At 55.3% G+C, this 25,515-nt stretch overlaps 10 protein-coding genes across 10 annotated transcripts; 5 read left to right on the plus strand and 5 right to left on the minus strand.

Annotated features, from left to right (window-relative positions):
* Positions 1–2,465: 2,465 nt before the first annotated feature.
* On the minus strand, positions 2,466–3,943 carry CGGC5_v001114 (uncharacterized protein; the record flags this gene model as incomplete). Its single annotated transcript, XM_032029979.1, has 4 exons — positions 2,466–3,021; positions 3,075–3,152; positions 3,205–3,701; positions 3,755–3,943. 4 exons carry the CDS (start codon positions 3,941–3,943, stop codon positions 2,466–2,468), a joined length of 1,320 nt encoding a protein of 439 aa, XP_031890699.1.
* A 991-nt stretch (positions 3,944–4,934) lies between these two features.
* CGGC5_v001115 (uncharacterized protein) lies at positions 4,935–5,446 on the minus strand (the record flags this gene model as incomplete). The annotated part of the gene is made up of 5 exons (XM_066150775.1): positions 4,935–4,969; positions 5,023–5,152; positions 5,238–5,260; positions 5,322–5,342; positions 5,395–5,446. The coding sequence occupies 5 exons, from the start codon at positions 5,444–5,446 to the stop codon at positions 4,935–4,937; spliced, it is 261 nt and encodes an 86-aa protein (XP_066009761.1).
* Positions 5,447–7,120: 1,674 nt separating this feature from the next.
* Positions 7,121–7,423, plus strand: CGGC5_v001116 (uncharacterized protein; the record flags this gene model as incomplete). Its single annotated transcript, XM_066150776.1, has 2 exons — positions 7,121–7,276; positions 7,340–7,423. 2 exons carry the CDS (start codon positions 7,121–7,123, stop codon positions 7,421–7,423), a joined length of 240 nt encoding a protein of 79 aa, XP_066009760.1.
* A 343-nt stretch (positions 7,424–7,766) lies between these two features.
* On the plus strand, positions 7,767–8,761 carry CGGC5_v001117 (putative oxidoreductase; the record flags this gene model as incomplete). The annotated part of the gene is made up of 3 exons (XM_032029980.1): positions 7,767–7,794; positions 7,845–8,280; positions 8,332–8,761. The coding sequence occupies 3 exons, from the start codon at positions 7,767–7,769 to the stop codon at positions 8,759–8,761; spliced, it is 894 nt and encodes a 297-aa protein (XP_031890698.1).
* Positions 8,762–10,580: 1,819 nt separating this feature from the next.
* CGGC5_v001118 (uncharacterized protein) lies at positions 10,581–12,382 on the plus strand (the record flags this gene model as incomplete). Its single annotated transcript, XM_032029982.1, has 2 exons — positions 10,581–10,883; positions 10,955–12,382. The coding sequence occupies 2 exons, from the start codon at positions 10,581–10,583 to the stop codon at positions 12,380–12,382; spliced, it is 1,731 nt and encodes a 576-aa protein (XP_031890532.1).
* Positions 12,383–13,052: 670 nt separating this feature from the next.
* Positions 13,053–14,994, minus strand: GAP2 (General amino-acid permease GAP2; the record flags this gene model as incomplete). The annotated part of the gene is made up of 3 exons (XM_032029983.1): positions 13,053–14,115; positions 14,175–14,384; positions 14,438–14,994. The coding sequence occupies 3 exons, from the start codon at positions 14,992–14,994 to the stop codon at positions 13,053–13,055; spliced, it is 1,830 nt and encodes a 609-aa protein (XP_031890533.1).
* Positions 14,995–16,898: 1,904 nt separating this feature from the next.
* MNS1-1 (Mannosyl-oligosaccharide 1,2-alpha-mannosidase) lies at positions 16,899–19,285 on the minus strand (the record flags this gene model as incomplete). Its single annotated transcript, XM_032029984.1, has 3 exons — positions 16,899–17,081; positions 17,135–18,474; positions 18,691–19,285. 3 exons carry the CDS (start codon positions 19,283–19,285, stop codon positions 16,899–16,901), a joined length of 2,118 nt encoding a protein of 705 aa, XP_031890534.1.
* A 1,174-nt stretch (positions 19,286–20,459) lies between these two features.
* Positions 20,460–21,306, plus strand: ATG10 (Ubiquitin-like-conjugating enzyme ATG10; the record flags this gene model as incomplete). Its single annotated transcript, XM_032029985.1, has 3 exons — positions 20,460–20,771; positions 20,829–21,047; positions 21,133–21,306. 3 exons carry the CDS (start codon positions 20,460–20,462, stop codon positions 21,304–21,306), a joined length of 705 nt encoding a protein of 234 aa, XP_031890535.1.
* A 62-nt stretch (positions 21,307–21,368) lies between these two features.
* snrpb2 (U2 small nuclear ribonucleoprotein B'') lies at positions 21,369–22,060 on the minus strand (the record flags this gene model as incomplete). The annotated part of the gene is made up of 3 exons (XM_032029986.1): positions 21,369–21,659; positions 21,713–21,929; positions 21,978–22,060. The coding sequence occupies 3 exons, from the start codon at positions 22,058–22,060 to the stop codon at positions 21,369–21,371; spliced, it is 591 nt and encodes a 196-aa protein (XP_031890528.1).
* A 502-nt stretch (positions 22,061–22,562) lies between these two features.
* Positions 22,563–23,768, plus strand: arc1 (Actin-related protein 2/3 complex subunit 1; the record flags this gene model as incomplete). Its single annotated transcript, XM_032029987.1, has 3 exons — positions 22,563–22,785; positions 22,844–23,671; positions 23,728–23,768. The coding sequence occupies 3 exons, from the start codon at positions 22,563–22,565 to the stop codon at positions 23,766–23,768; spliced, it is 1,092 nt and encodes a 363-aa protein (XP_031890529.1).
* Positions 23,769–25,515: the final 1,747 nt, after the last annotated feature.

Raw genomic sequence — 25,515 nt, forward strand, 5'->3', positions numbered from 1 at the left:
CGCATGGCAACGATCAGTGAAGACCTATTTGCGTGAATCCGCTAGCGTCCAATTATGATTGATCTAATATACGAAATAGCTTAGGTTTATTGTCTTTGTCTTAGATTATCCTGGTCAAAATCGTCGTGCTCTTTCTCCTCCTCCAGACCGTTGGAAGCATTGTTGCCCGTCAGGAGCTCACCTGTTTGGAGATACATCTACCGCAAAGTGACAGTGAAAGATCAACACCACCTTTCAGGCGTATTCTCAAGTATAGTAATCAGAAGAAGAGGGAGACTGGCGGACAACATTGACCTGCAGAACTCCATGTGCCGACAGCAGCAATGAACTCAATCAGGTGCTAAATGGGGCCATTTCAAGATTTCTGGTATAATCCTCCCACCACCATCATTGCCGCCCTCAAGTATTGGATCACAAACCACGAGAATTCATAGATGTGTTCAAACAGAATGACAGTGCGCTGAAGTCTCTAGACATCCTGCCCAGTTGTCTGTGGGCCAGAGCGGTACCTACTCTGCTACTACGACTTTCTATAAAACGGACATAGATTGCAAAGTGGCTATAGACTGGACTTTCTCCGTAATGTAATCCCAGGCTTGATTCGCTCGACTCTTGTGGCTGACACTTCTGGTAGTGATTTACGTCAAATGAGTCCATACCGAGCAAGGCGCTGTGATTAGACAATTCTGATCACAAACGTGATTGAAATAAACACGAAACGTCTGAAGACACGGGCGGATAGTGACGAAGAAGCAACCACAGGTATATGTCTATTCAACAGAACCTAGCATCGGCCCAACTTCTGAATAGCTTTCACTTCCATTACACTTTCAAGCTCACCAACCCGGCCAAATTGTCAAAAAAATACAAAGGCAGACATTCGTTTGTGAGAAGGTAGTTCTTCGCCGTCAGATATCCTGTTGCGTAGTGACTTGGGGATGCTCATCTCCTCAAAGGTCTGCTTTGAGGAAAAGCAGTTTACGCTGCGACTATCTGGTTATATGAATGATACAACACAAATTATGGTAGAGTGGTTCTTCAAATTGATCATAAGTAGGATATCCGTTGTCCTCCAGGACCTCCCCGCTAGAACGTGCTCATATGTTGACAAATGAATGAGCTGGAATGTGGCAGCCGATGATAATAGCTCCGTTCTAAGTATCCTAACTCTTTCGAAGGACAATACTTCATCCAAGGCGACAGATACTGGTGATAATTTCAGCTTGAGCTTAGGTAGTATTGCCTTGAGTGAGTTGTAGCCTCACTTGTGATGTTTGCATCCCGCATTGCAAGGGATGATCCAATAGAAGACAGACGGAAATGACATCCATTGCTTTGTTGTTTTCAGCCATCACAGCATACTAAAATTATATTTAACCTCGAGCAAGAGAAACTAGCAGTAGTGCTGTGATACAGATAAACAGAGGCGAACGCGGGTTGGACGAACAGGGCTTTTTCGGCACACTATACAACAACAGGTCAAGGGTCTTTTAATTTCTCCAGAGAGCCCAGATCATATTTTCTCTTCAAGCCTTCAGGCTGAGCCTCAGGGAACCTTTTCCGGATTCATGACGACTCGATGGTGAAATACAACCGTTGCTACAGGTCAGCCCAGCACTATCTTCACAGGTGTAGTTTTTCTCAAGCATTCACATGCGAATAACATGAAAGTGAGGGTGAAGAACAACGACGAAACCAAATGTCGCATCATGCAGAGAATGCCTGACTTTACAGAGCCTCACCAGGCGAACCCGCACCGAGTATACGAGACGCGTCTTGCTGACTTCTCCTCTCGAGATGGAACTGACCGTGTCGTAGTTGTTTGATTTGAAGTGTGCTGAATGAAGTTCCCAACGTATTAATATACTTGCCGACTGACATATGATGTGTTGACTGCCTCTGTGGTCGTTAGCTGCCTTGTGTCCCAACACCCCCCCATGTATGAGTATAAGTTGAGTCTCTGTGAGGGACTTTCTTTCCTTTCCGCAGAAGCAATGATAGCTGCTAGAAAATTCGGTGGACGCGAGGGCAGTATTGGCGGCGATGATTTACACAACACGCAATACATGGCTTCACGTTCATTTTGATCGAGTAGGCTTTGGAAAAATAACAAAATATTGCTTCGTCACTTCTAAACATTTCTGTAAAGCTATTCGTGATTGAATAGGGATTATTCAGACTTCGTACCCCTAGCGATGTTGTTTCGTCATGCTAATCAAACTGTCATCCCCTCTCGACTTTCTACTACATACATACAATGTCCAATCTCGTGTTGGACAATTTCCCTTTCTTATCATACCTTTGTCATGAATCGTCAAACAAAAGAAAACAAGCCTGGGTCGAAGTACCCGGCTGCGTGACATCCCCGCGATGTAGACTTCCCAGCACCCAGCACCCAAAACTCCAGTCCCTCCATCTATGGTTATAATCGCTAACATCTTGGCAAATGGGTATCCCAAACTCCTCTACTGCTCCAACTTTGAACGCTGCGCCTGATCATGCGCCATCTTCTCCTCTCTCCTCGGTCTCTCGTCGTCGTCGCTGCTACTGTGATCAGACACACACGTCGTAGACGGCAGGACATGATCTATAGAGTGCGACGTGATATCGATGGTCGTGCGGACGTTGATCACCGGCCTGGGCCAGGGCTGAGGCTCCCGGTGCTGATACCTCTGCCCGAGGTCCGACGACGGCCTGGACTCGGGGTACTCGTGCTCGTCGCTGCCCCTGTCTTCCCGGGCGGTCTTGTTGAGCTCAATGTCAGAGCCCTCAGGCGACAGCGCCCTCTCGATGTCGTCGTACGTGCGGGTGGTGGAGTCGCTGTGGTCTGTGATCCCCTTCGTCCGGGGAGTGGCAGCCTCTTTGTTGATGGGGTGGCCAGAGCTGGGTCCTGAAGGACGGGAGTGTTTGCTGTTTGTGCTCCATCCGAAGCCCCAGCCTTGGAAGAGGGGGCGCATGCTGGTCACTGAAGCGGCGATAATGCCGAGGGCGGGCTCTAGTACGGTCCAAATCGCGATGTCACTATTGACAGGATGTCAGCATCGTCTCTGTGACAAGGCGGCGGTCATACTTACATCGTCTCGTACAGGAAGTCCGTGGAGATAGCGAGACGTCTGATGAAGGGAATCCGAATGATGAGAGCTACACCGGCACTACCATGGCATTAGTAGAGGCGCCTGTCAGCTATGGGATTCATTCACTTACACCATGCCCATGCTGAGAAGCACGGCGACCAACGCCTTGGTCCGGCGGTTGAGATTGACATTCCACAACAAGGCTATCGGTAACAACCCGATACACCAGTCCGAAACCGCCGAGATAATGCTGTGCGCGATGGTGGCGTCGGGGACGATGTTGTAGTTGATGCATTTCCCCTTCTCGCCGTATAGCTGTCTCCAAAAGTATGAGGGCGGGCTGCACTGGAACGTCATGACGAAGAAGTAGGCGATGGAAATAAGCAAGACGATGACCATGTTGACGTAGATGACCCATCGGTGGACCTTGTTGAGGGCGAGTCGGAGGAGTAGCAAGCAGATGGACGTTCGGATCGCGAGGGTGATGGGCGAGTAGATGACTTCGCAGATGTACCACGCCCTTAGGGAGATGGCAGCTTGTTCAACCGTGAGCTCTGTGAGGTGTTTCCCGGTGGCGCCTTGGATGACTCCGTGAAGCGCGACGGCGCCGTAGACTGTGTACATGATCTGTCCTTTATGTGAGTATGGCTGACGGGGAATCGAGACATCTCCAGACTTACCATTGCGAGGAAGATGAGGTAGTCATCTGCTCCAACACTCTTCACGATCCGTACCTTTACGTACGCTCTGGCGAGTGTGAAGAGGCCAGCCGCGATGAGGAAAGACAACTGCACTGCGAACAGCGTCATGCCACGGTTGTGGACATCGCCGTGAGCATCTCGCGCAAAGATTAAACTCGTGTTGTCCATGTTGACAGAATGACAATAGCTTTGTTTGAGGAACAAGGAGAAACCGCCATCAACCGTCCCATGATCATGGGATGGGGAGGGGACTTATAAGTCCAGCCTCCAGGCAAAGTCGTGCCGGCCCCATCTGTCAAAAAAGAACTCCTCTGGTGGGGGGCCTAGGAAAAGAAATTGAAAAAGAAATACGGTGTTCATGGAGGGTTCTCTGGCGGTATGACGGCGAGCGGGTTTCTTGATCAGGTACGTCTGCAAGCCGATGGATTGAGGAGCACACTCGCATCTCCCGTGCAGGGTCGTGCAGGGGTCAGATACTTCCGCGTCCCAGGTTTTGAGTGGTTCGTTGGGAAAGTAAGATCAGGGCCGTCTATATACGGACTGCTTGTATGCATACATGTAGGAACGATATTGCCAGCTGACAGGTGCCCACCTTCGAAGCCCTGGTATGTCTGCGGCCCCGAGTGGCTCCTCTGCAAGTGGTATGCATCTTGAAAGAGGCGAGAATCCACAGCTGGAGAAAAGAAACCCCCACTGTCAGAATTCGGCTACCAACATGATCGAGAGATCAGACGAACAGAGACTGCTGGTGTAACAGGAATCGTGGCTGGACGAGTGATTTGGAAAGAGGAGTCGGGCAGATACTACTCCCGAATGCTACGACTTCCATGAGAAACGGTCGACTGGCGGCGTGAGAAGTGCCGTCGCCAGGCAGAGAAACTGCCCGTGACCAAAGCTCCTCTGACCGGGTCTCTTCATCCTTGATTCCGGGTATCATATGAGACTCGGTTCCTGAAGCAAGATTGAAATATGATATATCTCGCATATCAGTCCTAGGCTTTGAGGGTTGGATCTGAAGCCCACATTGTGGGATCTTGGCGCCGCCTGATCACAACCGTGCTTCTAAGCCTCGATTACCGAAGGCATGATGTGTCACCTTCTGCAAACCCAGAATGTTGCGTGATGCCGAAGATGTCTTAGCTATCACGTCTTGCAGATATCACAGTGGCGGAGGGTCCGTGGCCGTCGAACGATCTGGAGATTCGTCAGTACGCTATGGCCATTCGAATCCCACGAGAAGAAGAAACCATCAGAACCAGCTTTGGGCCTCAATTTTGGGAACAAAGAGGCCTTCGCTCGATCGCTCACTTCTCGTTTGTGATATCCGGTATGGAGCAAGCTCGATTTTAGCCGTCTGGCTCGTTGCTCTCTATCGACCTGGTCCACATCAGGTTTAAAATATTACCGCCCCCATCAATTTCGATAAACTTTTCATTTTTCGTATTGCGATCCAGCAAAGTACCGACGGCGATTTCAAAGTTCCGCCTGACCGTGAAATTAGCACGAGGTAGATTGCTGCTGATTCTGATGGGAGACACAGAGCTACCCTGGATGATCCGTCCGAATCCTGCCATCTCCTTAGACTCTCCTCGGGGCAGGGCTGGCAAAGGGTGTCGTACGATTGTAGGAAATAAGGCACGTAAGGTAAAGTGACATGCATATCACCCACATTGCAAGTTGGACAGGTGCGATGGGTGGGTAGCAGCCGAGAGCTACATCCCAGGAGTACCGGCCGTAGGCCCAAAGCTCAGCCTTTCCCGCCCCAGGTCCAGGGGTCCTTTACGAGCCACTGGGGCACGTCGGATTGATCGGCCAACGGTCGTGAGCGCTTAGCCTGCGAGGTTGTCGAAAATGTGGGCGCGCAACGGGGAAGACGGCCCAGGCCAAGCCGGCGCAAGAGTCCAAGACTTCAAGTGACCTGTCAAATGCAACAGAGTGGGCAATGAGCAGAGGACCCGGACTGTGAGCAGAAAGGATCGGATTCTGGCCGTATATTCGTAACGGCTGACGGTTGCTTCGTAGGATGGGCAAGAGAAAAAAGAAAGGTGTTGGCGCTATGTGGAGGGGAAGTCGTGGTGGAGGTCGAGCAGCAACGCTGCGGAGGCCAGGGTGGCACAGGCCCGAGGGACCTCCGGAGGCAGGGGCCGAGGATTCATCTCGCCAATCGATTGGAAGAGGGCAACTGTGCCAGTCACGATACCGAGGGTTCCTACTGGGGCAGATCTCTTGATGCTGGGCAGGTGCCGCGGTGGCATTCGGAGCGGGACATGTTTGCCTGCCAACGTCTCAAAGGTTGCATCTGACAAGAGCTTGGGGCAGCCTACCGGCCGAAGCGCACTTCGAGGAAGGCCTTTGATGTGACCCGGCCTGCGCGGCATCATGCTGTGCTTCAGGTTGCGAGACGCCCAGGGCGACGTCGAGATCTGAGGTGACAGCTCACGAAGCGGACCCGGCGCTCCTTGTCCGTCCCTGGTTCCCCGGCTGCACAATGCATTGATGTGGGATGAACTGTACTGGGCCGGGCCATCAAGTTTTCGTTGCCCTGGCCGAAGCCGCGTACAAAGAAAACTCTGTCGAAATCCTGCAGCCTGTTCCTTTCTTTTGTGGTTTCTCGTGCGATCGATTCGAAGAGTATTTTCGTCGTCGCTGTTGTTGGACCCGATACACGAGAAATGACCAGCCAAAAAAATGACTCGTCAGTTCAAAGTATCTTTGAGTGGTCCGGAGACCCTCTCCATTATCCGCTACTTTGGCAATTATGCGCCGCTACTGACTCGCTCGGTTTCTTTTCTTCATCTCCTCGGGTCTTTTGCAAAATGTCTCTCGGGAGTCGGGAACGGCTTGCCAGCCACGTTCGGACTATGTCGGGCAATGTCTAGCCTTGAGAAATGGCGCAGAGAAGTTGTCTCGTGGTGTAGTGTCGAGAACACCAAAGGTTGCCCGTGTATATTAAAAACTACAGGAGTCACCGTTGTCCTCGATACCCTCCAATTTTGCTTGGGATTAGATACCGTCCACTCGACGCAGGAAACTAAAGGCTGGACTGCCAATAACAGCTCTGATATGCCGTTTTGCCATCGCTGCGAACGCCGGCGCTGGCCTCTGGAAAATGAAACCTTTTGGCCCGAGGTCGAGCCGTCGAGGAAAAAGAAAGCGTTCTAGTTTGATGGTCAGATTATGACGTTGCGAAGGTGGGTCCTCTCTCGCTTCAGGACACAAGTGGCTGAACAGCGGAGGAGTGAGGGGTAGAGCCACGAAAAGTGAAATAACAAACAACCGGAGCTTGGTAAGCGTACTTCGGACGTTCAAATTGGGACCGCTTCGGCCTCCGACAGATGTTCAGAGATGTGCCCCACATTGACACCGATCGCCGTTGTAGTCGCGGGTCTGGATTGCGGAGGCGGGGCCGAGATGCACAGACCTTCCGGCCGAAGTCTCCGGACGATCGATCGAAGTCATTACGTCGACATTACCGTAGCGAGACCCTTTGAATCAGTTGATGTGAGTCCTGCACAATGCTGTGTCCCATCTGTTGCTTCGTACGCACGTGGTAAAACCACTTAGGGCAGTGTAGAAACGATTGAATACATCAATCGGTTCATCAAAAAGAAGATACCGTTGAGCGGTGAATATGGCATCCTGGAGTAAACGCTCCGGCCAGGGCCGTCAGCAAGACTGCACAATCTTTTGCCGCAAAGACACTGATTTTGGTGCATGCATCATGACGAGCAAGGGAGTAGCGCCTGGGCGTCGACCATGTAATGTGCCTGCAATTGCAGTCACGATGACGTCGATGATGAGGTATGTGGATAACCCGCCTGCACCATGCCTTCCTCGGTCGAAGACATACACAGAAGGAAGCCGCTTGTGAGCTCATCTCAATCATCCGACGGTGCTTCATTTGTGATTTGCACCTTACCCAAACACCACACTTCAGAGTTTCTCCAGCCCATATTGCAAACCAAGATTACACGAACGCACTCGCGCCAAGATGACGGACAAGTCTCAATTCCAAGAGGGTATGGCACACAATGCCTCTGTAATAGCACCAGCACTAATTGAACACCAGGCCACAGCGTCCCGGTGACGGATCAGAGCTTCCCAGGAAAGGAGGGAAAGCTGCCCATCACCCCTCAGTTTGATCGCATTCCAGACGGCGATGGCGGCTCAAAGCTTTACCAAGCTGCTGGAAAGCTCAAGGACAAGAAGGCCATCATCACAGGTGGCGACTCGGGTATCGGTAGAGCATCCGCCATTCTGTTCGCTATGGAGGGTGCCGACTCACTCATCGCCTACCTGAAGGAGGAGGAGGAGGATGCACAGGAGACCAAGAAGCGCGTCGAGGCCTACGGCCGAAAGTGCTACCTGGTTCCCACTGACCTCACCGACCGTGCAAACTGCCAAAAGGTCGTCGACGCGGCAATCGAAAAGATGGGCGGCATCGACATTCTGTTCAACAACGCCGCATACCAGATGATGAAGGAGAACATCAAGGACCTCTCCGAGTACGTGAATGACCTTTGTATGTGAGACTCGATCACTGACGGTGCTTTCAGGGACCAATGGGTGCATACGTTCAACGTCAACATCCATTCCTTCTTCTACCTCTCCAAGTACGCCCTGCCTCACATGAAGAAGGGTTCGACCATCATCAACAACGCGAGCATCAACGCCTACGTCGGCCGTCCAGACCTGCTTGACTACACTTCGACGAAAGGTGCCATCATCTCATTCACACGAGGCCTGAGCAACCAGTTTGTCGACAAGGGCATTCGTGTCAATGCCATCGCTCCAGGACCCGTCTGGACGCCGCTCATCCCTGCCACGATGAACGAGGAGGCACAGAAGCAATTCACCGCCCCAATGGGCCGTCCAGCGCAGCCCTCTGAGATTGCGACCTGCGTGGTGTTCCTCGCATCGACTGACAGCTCATGCATCAGCGGCCAGACAATTCACTGCAATGGTGGAACCATCGTCAACGGTTAAGTCGTGAGAGTTGCACACATTGGGCCAGTAGGGCATGTACACTAGTCTAGTAATTAGCCGGTGCAACCAGATGAATGACGTATGACCCATTTAATCTTCGGCTTTACATCCGACGATGCAAGCCTCTTTGCGGGGTAACTTAATCAGGCCAAGCCTTAGTCTCGGTCTGCAATAATGCCTCGCCATTTCAAACAGATGGCAAAAGAGACAATCGTGAGCTCGAGTTGTCTAGAAGCTTGCCTCGTTGATCATCCCCAATAATTGCTTGGAGCATCGTTGGAGGCACTGGACGCCGTAGACGGCAGAGCTAACCCATTCGGGAGGACAGCATGGATGAAACAGGGGACCGGGATGAAACATGCCCAACCACAGGCCTGACAGGCTGCTAGCCAGCTGCTAAAAGGCAGCGGGGACGACGCGCTTTGCATGACCTGCATTTCGAGAGTGGTTTTGATGCATTTTGTGCATATCCGTCCATATTGAGGCGTATTACCACCGGATCGGCGACTTCTTTTCATTGGACGAGGTGGACGTCTGCTGTTTAGAGCGAGACCGCAGTAACGGTCGCGCCCCTTTATCTTGCTTTCGTTGTTGACTTGACTTGACTTGACTTGACACGACAGAGCCGAGCTTCCGTGTGTTTAGATAGACGTGCCAGTCGGGGAGCCACGGTGGCTTTCCCGGGCAACCATGTGCTGTTGAGTTTCCGTGTCAAAAACGTGTATTTGCTGAGGCTCGTGGTGAGATAGTTTTGCCACGTAAACTCTGCGGCAACAACAACACAGCAGCGCCGATGCAAGCTTACGTTGGGCGGGTTTGATGGCGGCTTAGATAAGAGTCAATGACGGAAGGGCAGTGGATATGTTCGCGTATCTGATTGTTTCACCGCATCACGGGTCGCGGATCTTTTAGCCCCCAGATTCGCAAATTGTCAAAGTGCCTTGCGGACGACGGGGTATCGATGCTGGGCGCAAACCACTCCACGGGTTTCTGCGACATGACAAGTCGAGGCTTCTTCGGGTCCCGAACATGTTTGGGGAGAGCTTGACGTCGTTCCCGCAGGCAAGGAGCAGGACGGAGTCATGTCGCCGTGTTCTTGGGCGGCGGGATGCAATGCAAACAGAGATCGATGGGAAACTCTATTGAAGCTTGGTGGTATTGCTGCGGGCCGTTGCTAAGGAATGACATTCTGACACGGGGCAGCACCGCGCGACTGGGCAGCATTCTTTGTACTCTTTTAGGCCGGCAAATAATGCTCCCCCCCCTCCGTCCCCTTTGTCTTCCCAGCAGGCTAGGTAGTGTAATGTAGCTAAGGTAGTCAGTCGTGATCCAATGACAGGACGGCGCTGACTCTGGGGGCCTGCCAGAAATGGGCCCCTCCCATGGTGCCTCCCATGGTGCCTCCTCCAAAATGGAAGGCAAGCGTGGGCATGAGCGTGGGACGTGTCGCGCTTTCCCCTTCCTCGTCGCTCCCTTGTCGCAGGCCCATCCCTTCATTTTCCCTCTCCCCCTTCCAGAACAACTCATCTGGTCTGCCACTGCTTGTTTTGGGCTGAGCCACCCACACGTTCTCCATCCGTTGTTTTTTCCTTTCTTTTTCACTTCTACAACGAGTGTCGCCGTCGACTCCTTCATGCCTCTTGTCCCTCTGGCTTGCTGCTCTGCTTTCTTCTGCCGTATCTGCTTGGGCCCCTCGAGCCGTGCACTCTAGCAGCTGCGAAACCCCACAAGGATCAAGTAAACAAACGAATACCCTACCCTCTGTCGCATCGCATCGCAGCCGCATTCTTCACCCGAATACACCCACGACGCCGGCAACATGTCTGCCACGTACAAGCAGTTTCTGGCTGCTCCCAACTCGTCGCTGCTCGCGCCGAACGCCACCCTCCTCTACATCACCACCACCACCACCATCAATGGACCTACCGACATCATCAAGCACCTCAACACCCAGCGCAACCAGCTGAAGAAGAAGAAGGAGGACATCCTCGACGTCGTTGAGGGTCGCGATGCCATCGCCGCCGAGATTGAGACCTCGCTGGAGTTTGTCACCAGTGGAGGTGCCTACCTGCCTGGCCTTGACGACAACTTCTTGGCTGACCGCACCGTCCACCTGCCAATTGTTTGTCATGCCCCGCGCTCCAGGAGTCTACACTTGAGTGCGCGACCAAGCTAACACGAGGCCCTCCACAGATGCACGTCGTCAACTTTGACAGCGAGGGCAAGATCGCCCAGATCCGCCAAAGCTGGGACCAGGGATCACTCCTCAAGCAGCTCGACATTATCGGAAAGTCCGGCCGCAACTGGCCCATCCGTGACAGCCAGGAGCAGATCAAGATGATCACCAGGGGCCTGAAGGCCACCGGCAAGGTCACCGACGCCCCCGACACCAACGAGCTCATCAACCGGTCCCGTGGCAGCTCGACCAATGCACTCCGCGACCCCCATGCCTCCCTCTCTCTGTTTGCGCCGAGAGAGCAGCAGGCTGAAGAGGGCCCGGCCAGGTCCGTCGTGTCACCTTATGCGGGTACCCGACCTCAGCAGCGGTCTTTCAACGATATCATGAGCGACGAGCCTGCCGACGAGCCCGCCTCTCCCAGCGCAGGACGCGATCGCGTTGCTCCCAAGATCGGTGCCGGAAAGAACTTCCAGCCCAGCCGCCTGTTCGACGCGGACGAGCACGCCCACGTCCCCGACAGCCCCGAGGAGAAGACGTCACCCGAGAAGTTCATCCGTCCCAACCCCAAGAAGTTCCAGCACTTTGACTTTGCCGACGGCTCGGACCCGCAAGACACCCCCAAGCCCGCCGACGGCCGCCCGAAGGCCGGCAAGCACGACAGCAGCTGGGGCTTCGAAGACTTTGTCACCCCTCAAAAGGTCAAGCCTACCAAGACTCTGCGCACCCAGGACGTGCGCCACTGGGATACCGACGTGACCACCGCCGTGAAGGAGACCCCGGTCGCCCGTCCCGTTCAGCAGAAGCCCCGCCGCGATGCCGAGCCGCACTTTGAGTTCCAGGATGACGGCCCGGACGGCGAGCCTAGACCCGCCGGACGCCCCAAGGGTGCGGCGCACAACACTGGTCTGCACCTCTACGAGAACAACCTGTACAGCGAGGACGGCAAGCCCCTGCCTGGAACCGATTCTGATCAGGCCCTTGGTAACATCACCAATCTGAACAACCGCCACAAGGACTTTGACCCTCACTTCGCCATGTCCGACGACTCTCCCAGCCAGCAGGCCGGCCTTCAGCAACGGCCCGGTGTTAGCGACGCTCGCAAGAAGGCGGTGAACATGATGAACGCCAACTGGGAATCCTACGACAGGTCCCCCGCATCCCAGAAGGAAAACATCGAGCCGGCGCCCACGGGCAAGGCCAAGGGTGGCATTCACATTGCCGGCGATGGCATGGGCTCCAGAAAGGCGGTCGAAGACCAGGACGGCGACAAGCGTGGTATCAACATTGCCGGCGACGGTATGGGCGGCAGGAAGGGCACCAACCGCAACTGGCTGTACGGTGGAGATGACGACGAGGAGGACACCCCGAAGGCCGTTCCGCCCAAGGGAGGTTCCAAGCCCGCTGGTCTGACCGCGGCTCAGAAGAGCTTCTGGGACTTTTAATCGACGCCTCTAGATCGGCCCGCCGCATACACCATACGCGCAAGACCTCCGGGGCCACCCTTCTTTGTTTTGTTACGACTCAGATGTCTTGCATGCTGCCCACGATTCACGGGAGCGTTTATTGTTGCGATATTACCAGACCTTGTCTTGTTTACTCCAGAGCGGTCCAGCGCCTGCCCAACTCTTTGGGGGGATGTCTAGCCGAGAAATGCCTGGATGTAAGAATGTGTATTAGCCCCATCCCTACCATGGTGTGGGAAGGGCAGAGAAAGAAGGTTTTGTTGGATCAGGGGTGTTGAAGAGTGAGGAGAGAAAAACAGGGTCCTCTGTTATTGTAAAGTTGCAAAGCCCATGATATCCAACAGACAACTTATTCCTATTCATTCAACGCATTCTTGTTCCATGTGAGATGCCTACCTGTGCACCCAGACTAGGCCCGGGCCGTCTCCGTGCCAATGGACGATGTAACATGTTTGCAAACTGGCGGAGCAAGCGAAGAGCCCTGAAAAACGAGCTTGAGAAAGTTTCATTTCATTACTGCCAAAGGTCTGAGACCAGGAAACGTCCCTCCTAAAAACTGGTATCCACCAAAAGTTTCCCATGACATCCAAAACGCCGCGCTAATATCCCATCGCTTACAATTCCCAACCAAAGAAACACACACAAAAACTCAGCACAAAAACTTGTAGACCCGCTTCCACCTCGGCCAAGTCCTCTTCTCCTCCTCCTCCTGCGCGACGAGGATGCCGAGGTTAAAGTCGCGCCGCCCCGTCGTGAGGTCCATGGCGTCGGTCTGGATGAAGGTCGTGCGGAAGTAGAGCTTGTGGGCGATGTAGAAGATGGCGACGATGGGGAAGGCGGCGTACCTCAAAAAGAAGTTGCGCGCGACCCACGAGGCCTCCTCGTTCTCCCAGCCGACGGGGAAGGCGCCGACCCAGAACTGGGCGATGAGGACGAGGATGTTCATGGCGAGGCCGCAGTATGAGCCGGTGACGCCGACCTGTGAGCGGAAGGCGAGCTCGTGCAGGCCGTGGCCCTTTGCGCGCCAGGCGTGGCGGAAGCGGATGTGGCACAGGCAGATGGAGGCCCAGGTGAAGACGGAGGAGAGGCCGGAGATGGCGAGCAGCCAGTCGAGGACCTCGTCCTGGGCGTCGAGGTCGGCGAGGTAGGCGATGAGGCCGACGGCGGAGGCGACGCCGATTGCGGTCAGGGGGCGGCCCTTGCGGTCGACGTAGGAGAGGAAGCGAGGCGCCTGCTGCTGGTCCGCGAGGGCGGCGAGGGTGCGCGAGGAGCCGAAGACGGCGGAGTTGCCGACGGAGAGGACGGCGATGAGGATGACGGCGTTCATGACGGAGGGGAGGACGTCGATCTTTGCGTTCTCGATGGCGATGACGAAGGGCGAGGTGGTGATGTCCGCGGGGGAGGTGGCGCCCAGCAGGCGCTTCTCGTTGTACGGGACCAGGAGGCCGATGAGGGTCAGGGCGACGACGTAGAAGAGCGTGATGCGCCAGAAGACCTGCTTGATGGCCGTCGGCAGGGACTTGCGCGGGTTGGCTGTCTCGGCTGCCGCGAGGCCGACGAGCTCGGTGCCGGCGAAGGCGAAGGCCGCCGTGACGAAGACGCTGCAGAGGCCTTTGAAGCCGTTGTGGAACGCGCCCGGGTCGTGCCAGTAGCGGCCGCCTATATAGCCCGAATCTGGGGTGCCGCCGCAGTTGAGGACGATTCCGAGGAGGCTTTGAGGGCGCGTGTTAATGAGAGGCAGCCTTATCGAGGGCGTTTGTATGGGACTTACATGAAGCCAATCACGGCGATGACTTTGATGATTGAAAATATGAATTCGGCCTCGCCATATCCTTTTACGCCGAATAAGTTGATAGCTATGATGCCGACCAAGAAGATTGTGACGAATATCGCTTTGGTGATGCGTCCGTCCCAGTACGTTATCGTTATGGAGGCGGCTATGATCTCAAGGGGAAGCACTATGAGCCATTGTAAGGCGTAGCTGTAAGGCGTTAGTCTGAAGTCGACGATGCGGACCTGTACGAGTGAACTCACTTCCAACCCATCGCAAACCCCCACGAGGGGTCCAGAAACCGCGTCGAATACGCCGAAAAGGAACCCGCAACGGGGAACGCAACGGCCAGCTCTCCCAGCGCCTGACAGGTGCAGTACAGCATGCCGCCGACCAGCGAAAACGCAATCAGCAACGACGCCGGCCCGCCGACCTCGAGCGCCGTCCCCGATGCCACGAACAGGCCCGTGCCGATGGACCCGCCGATGGCAATCATCTGCAGGTGGCGGCCCTTGAGCTTCCTCGACAGCAGCGAGTTGGAGGTCTGCAGGTTCGCGTGGTGGATGTCAAAGTAGTGCACGCCGTTGAGGACGCGCTCCTCGCCGCCGCCGGCTTCCTCCATGTCGATGGACGAGTGCTTCGGCCGCGGGTGCTGGCCCGGGTCGCGGCGGAAGGACTCGAGCACGCGGGCGAAGACGCCCGGCGCCGGGGACGGGTCGTAGATTGGCTCGCGCCGCATGCTGTAGCTGCTCCCCAGCGTGAGGGAGTCTTCCTTGATCTTGAGCGTGCTGAGTTCCACGTCTTCGTTGTAAGGCGCCATTCCCGTTGCTGCTTGTGGTGGGCAAGGCTTCGCGGGGAGGGGGGGGGGGGGGGGGGGGGGGGTATAGGGTTCTCTGTGGGTTTACACCGCTTCGTCGCGGGGTTCTTCGATCGTCGTCGGCACGGGACTGGTACCGTGATTCCGACTCGCTTGCGATATTCGATGTTTCGATCGATCGGCGTGGCTAACGGACTTTAGGCGTCTGTCAGCTCCGCGGAGGACCTCATGCCTGTCGCAGAAGGGAACGGGGTGGTGATGTTGGCCGCTTGGGAAAATGCCGTCGGGTGGTTCGAGTCGTATGTCGGGTATCGTGCTTCGTCGTCGTAGCAGATCGCCTGGCTTCGCAAGATTGCAATTCAAAGATTTGAAAAACAACGGCGCGACGCAAAGGAGCCTGGCTACCTAAGGGGGTTGGGTGACTCGCCCGTGTAGGGAGATGCTTATCATGCTGCTGCGGCTGTGGCACACCGAAGCAGCGCAGTCCAGTTGCCGCATTGGCGTCGAGAGAGGATGGGCTGGCGGCGGGAAAGGGTGCCTTTCGCTGCTATCTGGCGACAAGGATGTTGCCCGCAACGCCAATCCATCCAACCTGTCGGCGACAAGACGAACGATATCCTCGAACGGGTTAAAGGCCGGGCTGGGGTGGTCAATGTTCGTTCGGCGAATGGGGGGGACGAGTCGCCGCGGCCCAGGCCCCCGATTGAATCCTTTTAGCTTCCTTCCAGGGCTTGTCTATCTCTGGTTCTCTCCCTTGAAGTGTCACATCCCGCGCTGCTGATGATGGACGTGGTGTGTACAAATATGTGTGTGGTACACATGTGAAGAAAACCCACATCATTGTCTCCCGTTATCTCCATCTCGTTCTTGGTATCCTCGCTTCCCGCATCGTCGCAATCGGCAAGGGGAGGCACATGCTTGTCCGGGGGCGCCTTATGGGGGTGCTCCAGCGCCAGCATTGCCCGCCTTCCACCTTTCGATCCACTGACTGACATGCGGGAGAGATTCGTACACCGCACTGGCCAGCTGTAGTGGGAGACCCCTCGCTCGACATCCCCTGCCTCTCGATCCTTCAGTGATTGAATCCGTGACCTCTTACCACCTGTTTGGGAATTCCTCAGGTTTTGACGATTCGCAAATCAACCTAGCGTTACGCCTTGCGTCGTCTCTTCTAAGCTTCGCTTTGCCTTTTCGATATACTGCGCAAGATCGGCTCGTCCCGCAACGTTTGTTCGTGCTTGCCTTTGCGTTGACAACTGACACCCCCGCGCACGCACGGATGAGGCCCCATCGGCAGGCTGTCAGCCAAACTCATCCCATTTCCTAGGCGCCCAGGCCGTCTTGCGTTGGCAAGGAGCGCCGTGGCGGTTTGACGTGATCAATTCTGGGACATCTCTTACTTTTTTGCGCCTCAGCATACGAGCTATCTTGAGTCTTATCGAGCGTATTGTTTGTGATGGATATTTGGAGAATCAGTCTTTCCCGCCGTCTCCTACATTGCTTTGAAAAATTGTTCCTCTCTTGCAGCGGTGCTCTGAATGTCCATCACTTCGAATCTAGAGGCTCGTCTTGAGGGTTGTACCATCAATCATTCTTTAAATCAACGGCTGCATTATCACTCCCATCATATGAATCAAGGTACATCACAATGCTTCGTCAACCCGAACGCACGCTTACAATCTTCCAATGACATCCACTGGAAACATTTCTTACAACGCGTTTTGTAAAAACCCAAATCACTCCTTGTACAACGCCACCTGTGCTAGTCGGCATGGATGCCTCCAAAGACACAGTCATGCTGTAATATAAACATAATCCCACACTTGCTTGGTCATTACAAGACGGGGAAGACAGTAGATGACGAGAGACGACCAAGACATGGATCCTCATCAGTCAAGCATATCAGATCAAGCCCACGGCTGCACCTTGAGCTTGCCGTTTTCCCTGGGCTTGCGCGACCATCCCGTGCTGAAAAGCTTGCCCATGTCGAAGCGAGGGAGGGGGTGCGCCTCCGTGTTGAGGACAATCTTGTCCAGGGGGAGCAGGTCGTTGGGAGAGAAGAGGAGATAGAAGTACTTGAGAGTCTCGGCCTGATGGAGCATGTCAGCAACCACTTTATCAAAGCTAGGAGCATGTAACTTACCATCCAGAAACTTTCCAGGTTGTCACGGACGACTGGGGGAATTGTGTTGGCGTTACTCAAACTGGTGAAGCCACCGCCGTCCTCGACCGAGGTGTAGTTGACGAAAGACTTGAACATCTCCCAGCCCCAGTCACGGTACTTCTGATCTCCGGTGATTCTCCACATGTAGAACAAGCTCTCAACAGTCTCTGGACGCTGCAAGTTGTGGACATCCATGGCGTGGACGTCGTAGTCCTCGCGCCACTTGGCGTGCGGGTCGGGGTCGAAGGTCGAAGGCGGATTATGGGAGGCAGAGGCAGGGGCCGGCGGGCTGTTGACGTTGAAGTAGGTGATTTCAGCGGCGAGTCCAGTTGCCATCCATTTGTACATGCCCCAGCAGGTTTGCATGAGCTCGCGAGCCAGCTTCATGTCTGCGTCCTTCTTCTTGTTCCACGTCGGCAGTCTTCTGGCTTCGGCTTCAGGAATACCCCCGGTAGCTCCCAAAGCAATCGTCCCGGGCATGAAACACACCAAGTGGTCCATCTTGGGAGACAAATCGTTCGAGAGACCGTTGGGTCGCTCTCCGAGGACGGTGAAGCCGGAAGGCTTGCTGTATGTGATGAGATGCTTTCGAACTCCCTCCAGGGCCTCGTTCCACATTTCCAGGTAAATTGGCTCCTGCTTGTTCGTCTGCAGGTACTGCTTGATCAGGTACTCATAGTACGAGTCGCCGCGGGAGCCCAGGCGAATGTTGTCGCCCCTGAATTTTCCGTCCGTGGCGTAAACGAAGATGGGGACCAGGCCGTCTTGGGCACCGTTGTCGTCGACAACCTGCATGGCCTTTTCAACCTTGTCCCAGAAGTCCTTCTCGCCGGTGAGCTTGGCCAAGTACTTGAATTCGAGTTGCAGAGTCGTCGCCTCGGCAGTCGAGGAAGCACCGCCATCCGCGTGCGATTGGATGCCCTTGTACTGAGCCAGGTTGACGCTGGCCCACGGGACTCCTGACGGCGAGTCGAAGGCGGCCATCAAGCGATCGGCCAAGTCCCTCGCCTTCTCCAAGTATAGGTCTTCGCCGGCCTGGCCGGGGTCGTCGTCCTTTGTGGCAGCTAGGTCGGGGTATTCGTTCGAGAGGTAGTGGGCTGAGAGAAGGCCACCGAGCATTCTGATTGTCGTCTCGAAAGTATTGACGTCCTGGTCCTGGTCGTAGGTTAAGCCTGTGGCGAGCCATTCCCTAGCGTGAGCCAGGCGCGATGTCTGGTTCATCAAGATCATTGTGTCCAGCGAATCGACGATGATCCATCCGAGGCCCTTGGGCGCCATCTGCCGGCCTGTCTTCGCAATCGGGTGGTACTCATCGTAACCTGCAATTCAACATGTCAGCCTACACATCCAAAGAAAGTGCGTCGCAAATCCCAGCTCTTCTTGAGCCAGGTGCCACCTCGGTTGACTGTTCGGCGCCAACCCATGAGAGGCAAGCTCCCCAGCTGCAACAAACCCGTCGCCAATGCTGTCAAGCTCTGGAGCGGTCGCAAATTGGCATCGGCGAGCGGCCGCTTGTGATTGTAGTCTCGACTTACCCCATGCGTAGCGCTCGTAGGAATCCCAGCTGAGCTGGAAGGCCTCGACAACTCGTTCTCGTCGTTTTGTCCAGTCCGCCTTCTTGCCTGCTGGCTCCGCCGAGCCCAGCCATCCGTTGGTCAGCTGCGACGCCGATTGCCGGGTCTTGGACCCCTCGGAGAAGAAGCCAAACCACCAGAGGCCGGTGAAGAGCAGCAGCAGGGTGCCGATTATGGAGCGCTTCCTGCGCCAGAGGGGTCGCCACCTCCGCGAGGCATAGTACGGCTTGTCTTTGTACATGGGAAGCTGGCCCTTTGTGCCCAAGAGATCCTCGACTCGTCCCTGGACTCCTTGGAAGAGGCCTTGGTTGCGGGCTCTGCTGTTCGCAGCGCCCGAGCCCCAATACCGATCCTCCAGTTGTCGCTGCGGGTTGCTGAAAGAAGGGACATTCTTGGGGACATTGAATGCCATGTCGATGTCGTTCAGGGCGTTGGCCGCGTTGGCTCCGGCCTCAACTGCCTTCTCCTTGATGTTCTGGGCAGCGCGGGCGGCGGTGATTTTGAAGACGTTGAGAGCTGGACTTTTGTGTAGATTGAAGGGGTCGCGGACGTTCATATTACACTCTCAGCATTGTCGCAGTGGAGACCTGGCGGTTTCGAAGAGACGCAACGGGCTGGGAAGGTGCGATTCGGCAGCGCGAGCGAAGAAGAAAGGGCAAAAACGAGATCACCCCCGGCAACGAAGCACAGAAAATGCAAATGCAGTCTACATCAATGGATGCGAAAGAGCGACTGAGACATGCGCACGCGAATCTCGATGATGTGGACTTTTATTGACTGGACCGGAGAGGCGGTATCACCCAGGCGGTAGGCGGGCCACCTAGCCAACTACCTTGCCTACTACCTAGCTACCCAGGCAAGGTACGAATACACCACGGACAGTGACGACTGTTGCCCACCAGGCGCAAATGAGCATGTCCATCTTTTCTGTGCTGTGACCTTCATCCATAAAGCCTCCGTCCTTTTTCTTCTTGTCGTTTCTGTCTCTCTCGCTGTCCGTAGCCCACCCGTGCTCTCGTCTGCTTCCTGAGCTTTGGGACTCACCTTTGAGCGAGTAGTCCGTCGCGCCCAGAGCCTTCGGCACGGTTTAGCAGGCTTGGCCTCTCTTCCAACCACCCTTTGGGACCCCTGGACTTGGAAAGGCCACCTGTAAAAGCCAGAGACCAGTCGCCAATGGCGGGCGGGCACTCCGGGAGATATGGCTGAAATGTGGATGCCAGGAGAAAAGAAGCCCGACATTTCCGGCGCGGCTCTTCGTGACCCAATGGGTGACGCTACTGCGCTGAGTGAGCCACTGTCGGGTGGACATTGGATGGATGTCACTTCTGTGAGTGGCCTGGACTGGGCCCCGTCACTCCCCTGCCAAAGTACCTACCCGCCCAGACCTCCGCTTCCCGTTGCTCGGGCCGGTGGGGTCTGGAAGGGCACACAATCGGCAGCAAGCATCATCAACGTTCCTGAGGTACTGAGACCTAGCGCGCCCAACACCGACGACTTTGATATCGGCCTGTCGCAGAACGAGATGAGAGCATCATAAGGCACACCTAAATTCCAGAAGGGATTGGAAACACGCACAGCAGATCGAACTAAAGTGGAAGACGAATCTTTGGTGATATATCACATCGCGGCCGGGGTTCATATTCACCAAATATAGCAAATTCATCGATATCCAGACCCCGTCTGAAGCGAAGGGATTTTTTCATACCGACAGCGCCTAACAGAGACCAGGCATGTCGTTCAAGGACTATCCATCGCTGGCCCCAGAAGAGTTTGCGGAAGCGTGCCACCACTTTGACAGCCAATACTGCCGCGCGACCTTGGGTCCCCTTCGACAGCGATGGAAAATGAGGGTCTGCACGGCGTTGGACACCTCCTTTGCGATGGGCGTCGAGTACACAACCTACCTGCAAATTATCCGGCCGCTGGAAGCTACACTGGACTGCGGTGATCTCTCCTTGGTTCTGGACAAGTTCTCGTTTGGAGACGGAGAGGCCCCTGGATTAAATGACGAGGCTATGATAGATGCTGAAGAGACTGATGAGGTAATGTCGCCCGATCTATCCTCGTGCGGCTCTTTGCCTGACACTACGAGATGACAGGCCGCCCTTTCCAAGCCGCGCGTCCCAGACGCCGGACATGTTGTCTATGAGGTTCACTTGCACCCGACGTATCGGATGCCATGCCTGTGGTTCACGTTGCACGGGCTGCCAGCAGACGAGCCAGCCTTCAATCTCGATACAGTCTTTCGGAGGCTAGTACCCGACGAATACAAGGACGCCCTCCGCAAGACGGGCGGCATCGGAGGCATTTCCGCCGATGTGAGTGCGAACCAGCTGTGAACCAGTCAATTATAAGTTCTGAAAGAGACCATTTGTAGGTCTGTACTAACACATCATGTCGTAGCATCACCCCCTGACGGGACTTCCCTCTTTCTTCATCCATCCATGCCTCCTCGGAGACGCCATGTCGGGGTTCGACTGTTCCAAGGAGCAGTACATGATGCTCTGGCTGGGCCTGGTCGGCGGTTGCGTTGGGCTCTGGGTGCCCAAGGAGATGGCCACGGATTCCTCCGGCTGAAGCACGCTGCATTATTCCTGCATCTCCCCTTGCTGGACTAGACTACGAGACCCCGCGGGTGCTCAATCGTCGTCGCTGTCCTCTTCCATAGCGACGTCACTGTCGTCATCCTCCTCCTCGTCGCGCTGCCGCTTCTGGCCCCGGTCGGCTGCTTGTGCATCGCTCATCGTTTGGTCACCGCTGGGAGCGGGCTTCGATGCCGCCGCGGCCTCGCCTGGTGCCGGAGCGTTGAAAATGCTTTGCTGCAACTCGGTGACTTCGACATTGGAGGCTCCGGCGGTCGAGTTCGGCATCTTGTACGTGCCGTCAAGCTTCGCGACGAAGTCTGACTTGGACTTGGCGTACTGGATCGACTGGTATCCGGTCAGTAAACGCATTTTCCCGCGGAGTGGTTTGGAAAACACACCAAAGGACGGCCGAGGAATTCAAAGCCCTCAAGAGATCGCATGGCTTGTGTGGCTGCTTGGATGTCGCGGAAGGTGATGTGTGCTTGTCCTCGCATCTTCATGGTCTTCATGGCGACAATGTCGAGCACCGGACCGTACGTAGAGAAGAGCAGATAGAGCTCCGTTCGAAGGTCGTTTTTCTGGATCTTTGCGGACGGGAGATTTGTGACGTAGAGCCTATAGACCATTAGCACACCGTCATGCAATCAGGAGCTGTGAACGTACGTCTGATTGGGAGAGATCTGGGAAACTTTGGCGGGCAGTGATGAGTTGGGCGCAAGGCCGCGAGGAGGGGCGACGGCTGCCATTGCAAGTTCGGTCGACGCGGCAATGGATTGAACAAGTCGTGGAGTGGTTCGTTTTAAGGGTTCGCAAGAGTGATCGTGAGCGCGTCGCGGGTCTGTTGTTGTGTAACTGTCGCGATCTGAATTTTTGATCTTCGTCCGGCCACCGCAGTTTGGCCTTCGGGAGCTTCCTTACTAGCGCCATGCTTCAATTGAGGGGACACCCCAGGGTGGCCTTATGGCCTGAAGTCGGTGCAGACTGAGCGACATGCTTTGCTGAAGCAGCTACGTAACCTCTGCCCCACCATGAGCAGCCGCTCGTGGTACACCGCATTGTACGCAAAGCAGCGCCTTGGGCATGTACCTAGGTGGCAGGTAAGCAGCGCATCGTCTCGCACTGCCACTCGACACTCAACATCCTCTGCTCTTCTCCACCAACACTCGTTCCCTTCCTCGACATCTCCCGCCATTCGACAAAGTAGCGGTAGTAGAGAGCTATACTCCTATCGCAGACGAAACCCTCATCATGGCGCCCCCTCAAGTCCACCACCTCTTCCACGCCCCCATCGCGGACCACTCGTTCTCAGCCGACCGCGAGACGCTGGCCATCGCTCGCGATTCCACCATTGAGCTTTATGGACACGCCGGCAACTCCTTCAAGCTCAAGGACGAGCTGAAGGGGCATGACAAGACCGTCACCAGTGTCGACATTGCTCCCAACAGCGGTCGCATTGTCTCCTGCTCCCAGGGTATGTCGATGCCTGCACCAGCCCCTCAGTCGGTCCCTGAAGCTAACCAGTTCGCCAGACCGTAACGCCCTTGTGTGGGAGCCCTCGCCGAACGGATACAAGCCCACTCTCGTCCTGCTCCGCATCAGCCGCGCCGCTACCTTTGTGCGCTGGTCGCCGTCCGAGACCAAGTTCGCTGTCGGTTCAGGTGACCGCGTTATCGCCATCTGCTACTTCGAGGAGGAAAACGACTGGTGGGTTTCCAAGCACTTGAAGAAGCCCATCCGCAGCACCATCACGTCTGTCGCGTGGCACCCCAACTCCGTCCTTCTCGCCGCCGGATCTACCGATGCCCACGCCAGAGTCCTCTCCAGCTTCATCAAGGGCGTCGACCAGCGCCCGGAACCCACCGCCTGGGGTGAGAGGTTGCCCTTCAACACCGTCTGCGGAGAGTACCTGAACAACTCTGCCGGTTGGGTGCACTCCGTTTCCTTCTCGCCCAGCGGAAACGCTCTGGCTTTCGCCGCCCACGACAGCAGCATCACCGTCGTCTACCCCAGCGCGCCCGAGCAGCCCCCTCGCGCTGTCGTCACCATCTCTACCCAGCTCCTGCCCTTCATGAGCCTTATCTGGAGCAGCGAGGATGAGATCATTGCTGCCGGCTACGACTGCGAGGCGTTCCGCTTCAAGGGCGGTGAGGGCGGCTGGGGCCTGACCGGAACTCTTGAGTCCAAGGGCCGCCCCGGCCTCGAGGATGCCCGCGAGGAGTCCGCGCTGAACATGTTCAGGCAGATGGATCTCAAGGGCAAGGTCAAGGATGATACCCAACTCAAGACGGTCCACCAGAACACCGTCACCAGAATCCGTTCGTATGAGGAGTCAGGCGGCAACGTCACGAAGTTTACTTGTAAGTTGCACGACCGTCTTTGTCTCTTTGATTACCATGAAACTGACTTGACACAGCTACCGGCGTTGACGGAAGAATTGTCATCTGGAGCACTTAGACTACCCTACATAGCAACTTTGAATGAAATACCACAGTGTCTCAACCTACTCTTCTAGGCCTCTACCGTACTTTCTGCCAGGCTGTCGTCCCGGCCAGCAGACCTTCGAGAAGACCGGTGAACAAGTTCAGGTCGTTGCACGCACGTATTTAAGATATCGTCAACCCAGGAGCCCTTGGCTGTTCGTCGGCGGACTCTCCAACTCCTCTTCTCAGCCCACAACATGGACTCTCCAATCTCCCCGAGCGAGTTCATCTACAACCCCCGTGGACGGCAGCGGTCGGTACAGAGCGCGACTCTGTCAATCGGTAGCCCCGTGCCAGCGCAACTAAGACCCGCAGAATCGGACGTTCAACATGGGCTGTCATACGGGCCGCAACCGCATCGACTCGACGCTCAGCGATGGCACGTTGAGTTCCGCCAACCCAGTCCAGATAACAGCTCCTGCATGCGCCAAATTGACCGAATATGCTTCGAAGCCGCTCAGAGGTACGTAGACGGCCAAGTCAACAGACATGCGCATAACAATTATCCGGCCAACGACGAACCTCACCGTCAATATGCAACAACCAATCACGGGACATTCAATGGCTTCTTTCAGATTGAAGGATACTTGTTCTCGTCCAACATCAGGCGCATTTGCGATGGGCTATGGGCGCGGTCATGGCAAGAAAGACGCGACATCTACCGGGACCGACAAGCAGTTGGGGACATGGCGAATCTCCTTGACTGGTCCTACACGATTTCGCATGTCGAAGACGACGATACAAAGAGTCGGTCGGAAGCAGAGAGATGTAAGATAGATGCTGCAAGGAAGCTATGTGCATTCCTAGGAGACTTGGAGAGCTGTGATGAGATTGAGGAGCTGGTGTTGCTTGAAAAGGAAGCCTCTCCTTGGCTGAGTTGAGCATTTGGCAGAAACCCAGCAGACATTGAAGCTCGCAGCCTCTTTGGTTTAAGTTAGAGAGGGACATGTGGGGTGGCGTCTTTCAGCGTCACTATGCAGTATGTCTAATCATGATAATCAATATCTCCACTTATACTGAAAATGTCTTCAAAGTCTGCGATCTTTTGCAAGCGTTCATAAAAGTTGAAAAGCCAGATAGAATCACGACTGACTGACAGATGCAGCTGCTCAGGCTATCTTTGACAGTCTCTCAAGAGCTCCAGGCAATCAGCGGGGTACATGCAGCTACCTACATTGATAGCGGCATGTGCCAGCAAACCACAGGTACCCTTGCCCCTGCCACCACTCAATCGTCCCGGTGTCCAGCGTCGTTGACCTCTCACTGATCTAATCCACCCCACCAACACCAAGACCGACCGAACCCAGGCCCGGTCCCTAGCGTGGGCCTCCCAGCTTCCCGCCGTGCCTTTTGTCAACCACCTTTGAACCGCTGCATTATCCTTTCACAATTTTGAGGGGAAACACGTCGTAAACGGTCGGCGATAAATATCGCGACCTTCCTGGCAGTAAGTCCTTTCCTTCGTCAGTGCTGGTTGTTCCTTCCCTGGATCTCGACAGATCTTCAGAAGCATCCAAGTTGTCTGTCGCACTGCCCGCCAAGATTACTCACCGCATACGCAGACAAACGACCCGCCACGCCGCATCGCCTGAAGGACCCCGCCAAAGCTCATTGCTCTGCCGAACGAACGACTTGCGAAGACTTCCACACACCTCTCGATACCACAACTTTGCTCCCTGGCTCTGAAAATTCTTGGGCAATCACACACACCCACCGACATG

The sequence above is a fragment of the Colletotrichum fructicola genome, assembly GCF_000319635.2.
Source record: "Colletotrichum fructicola Nara gc5 chromosome Unknown KSG_Nara_v1_contig01, whole genome shotgun sequence".
NCBI lineage: Eukaryota > Fungi > Ascomycota > Sordariomycetes > Glomerellales > Glomerellaceae > Colletotrichum > Colletotrichum fructicola.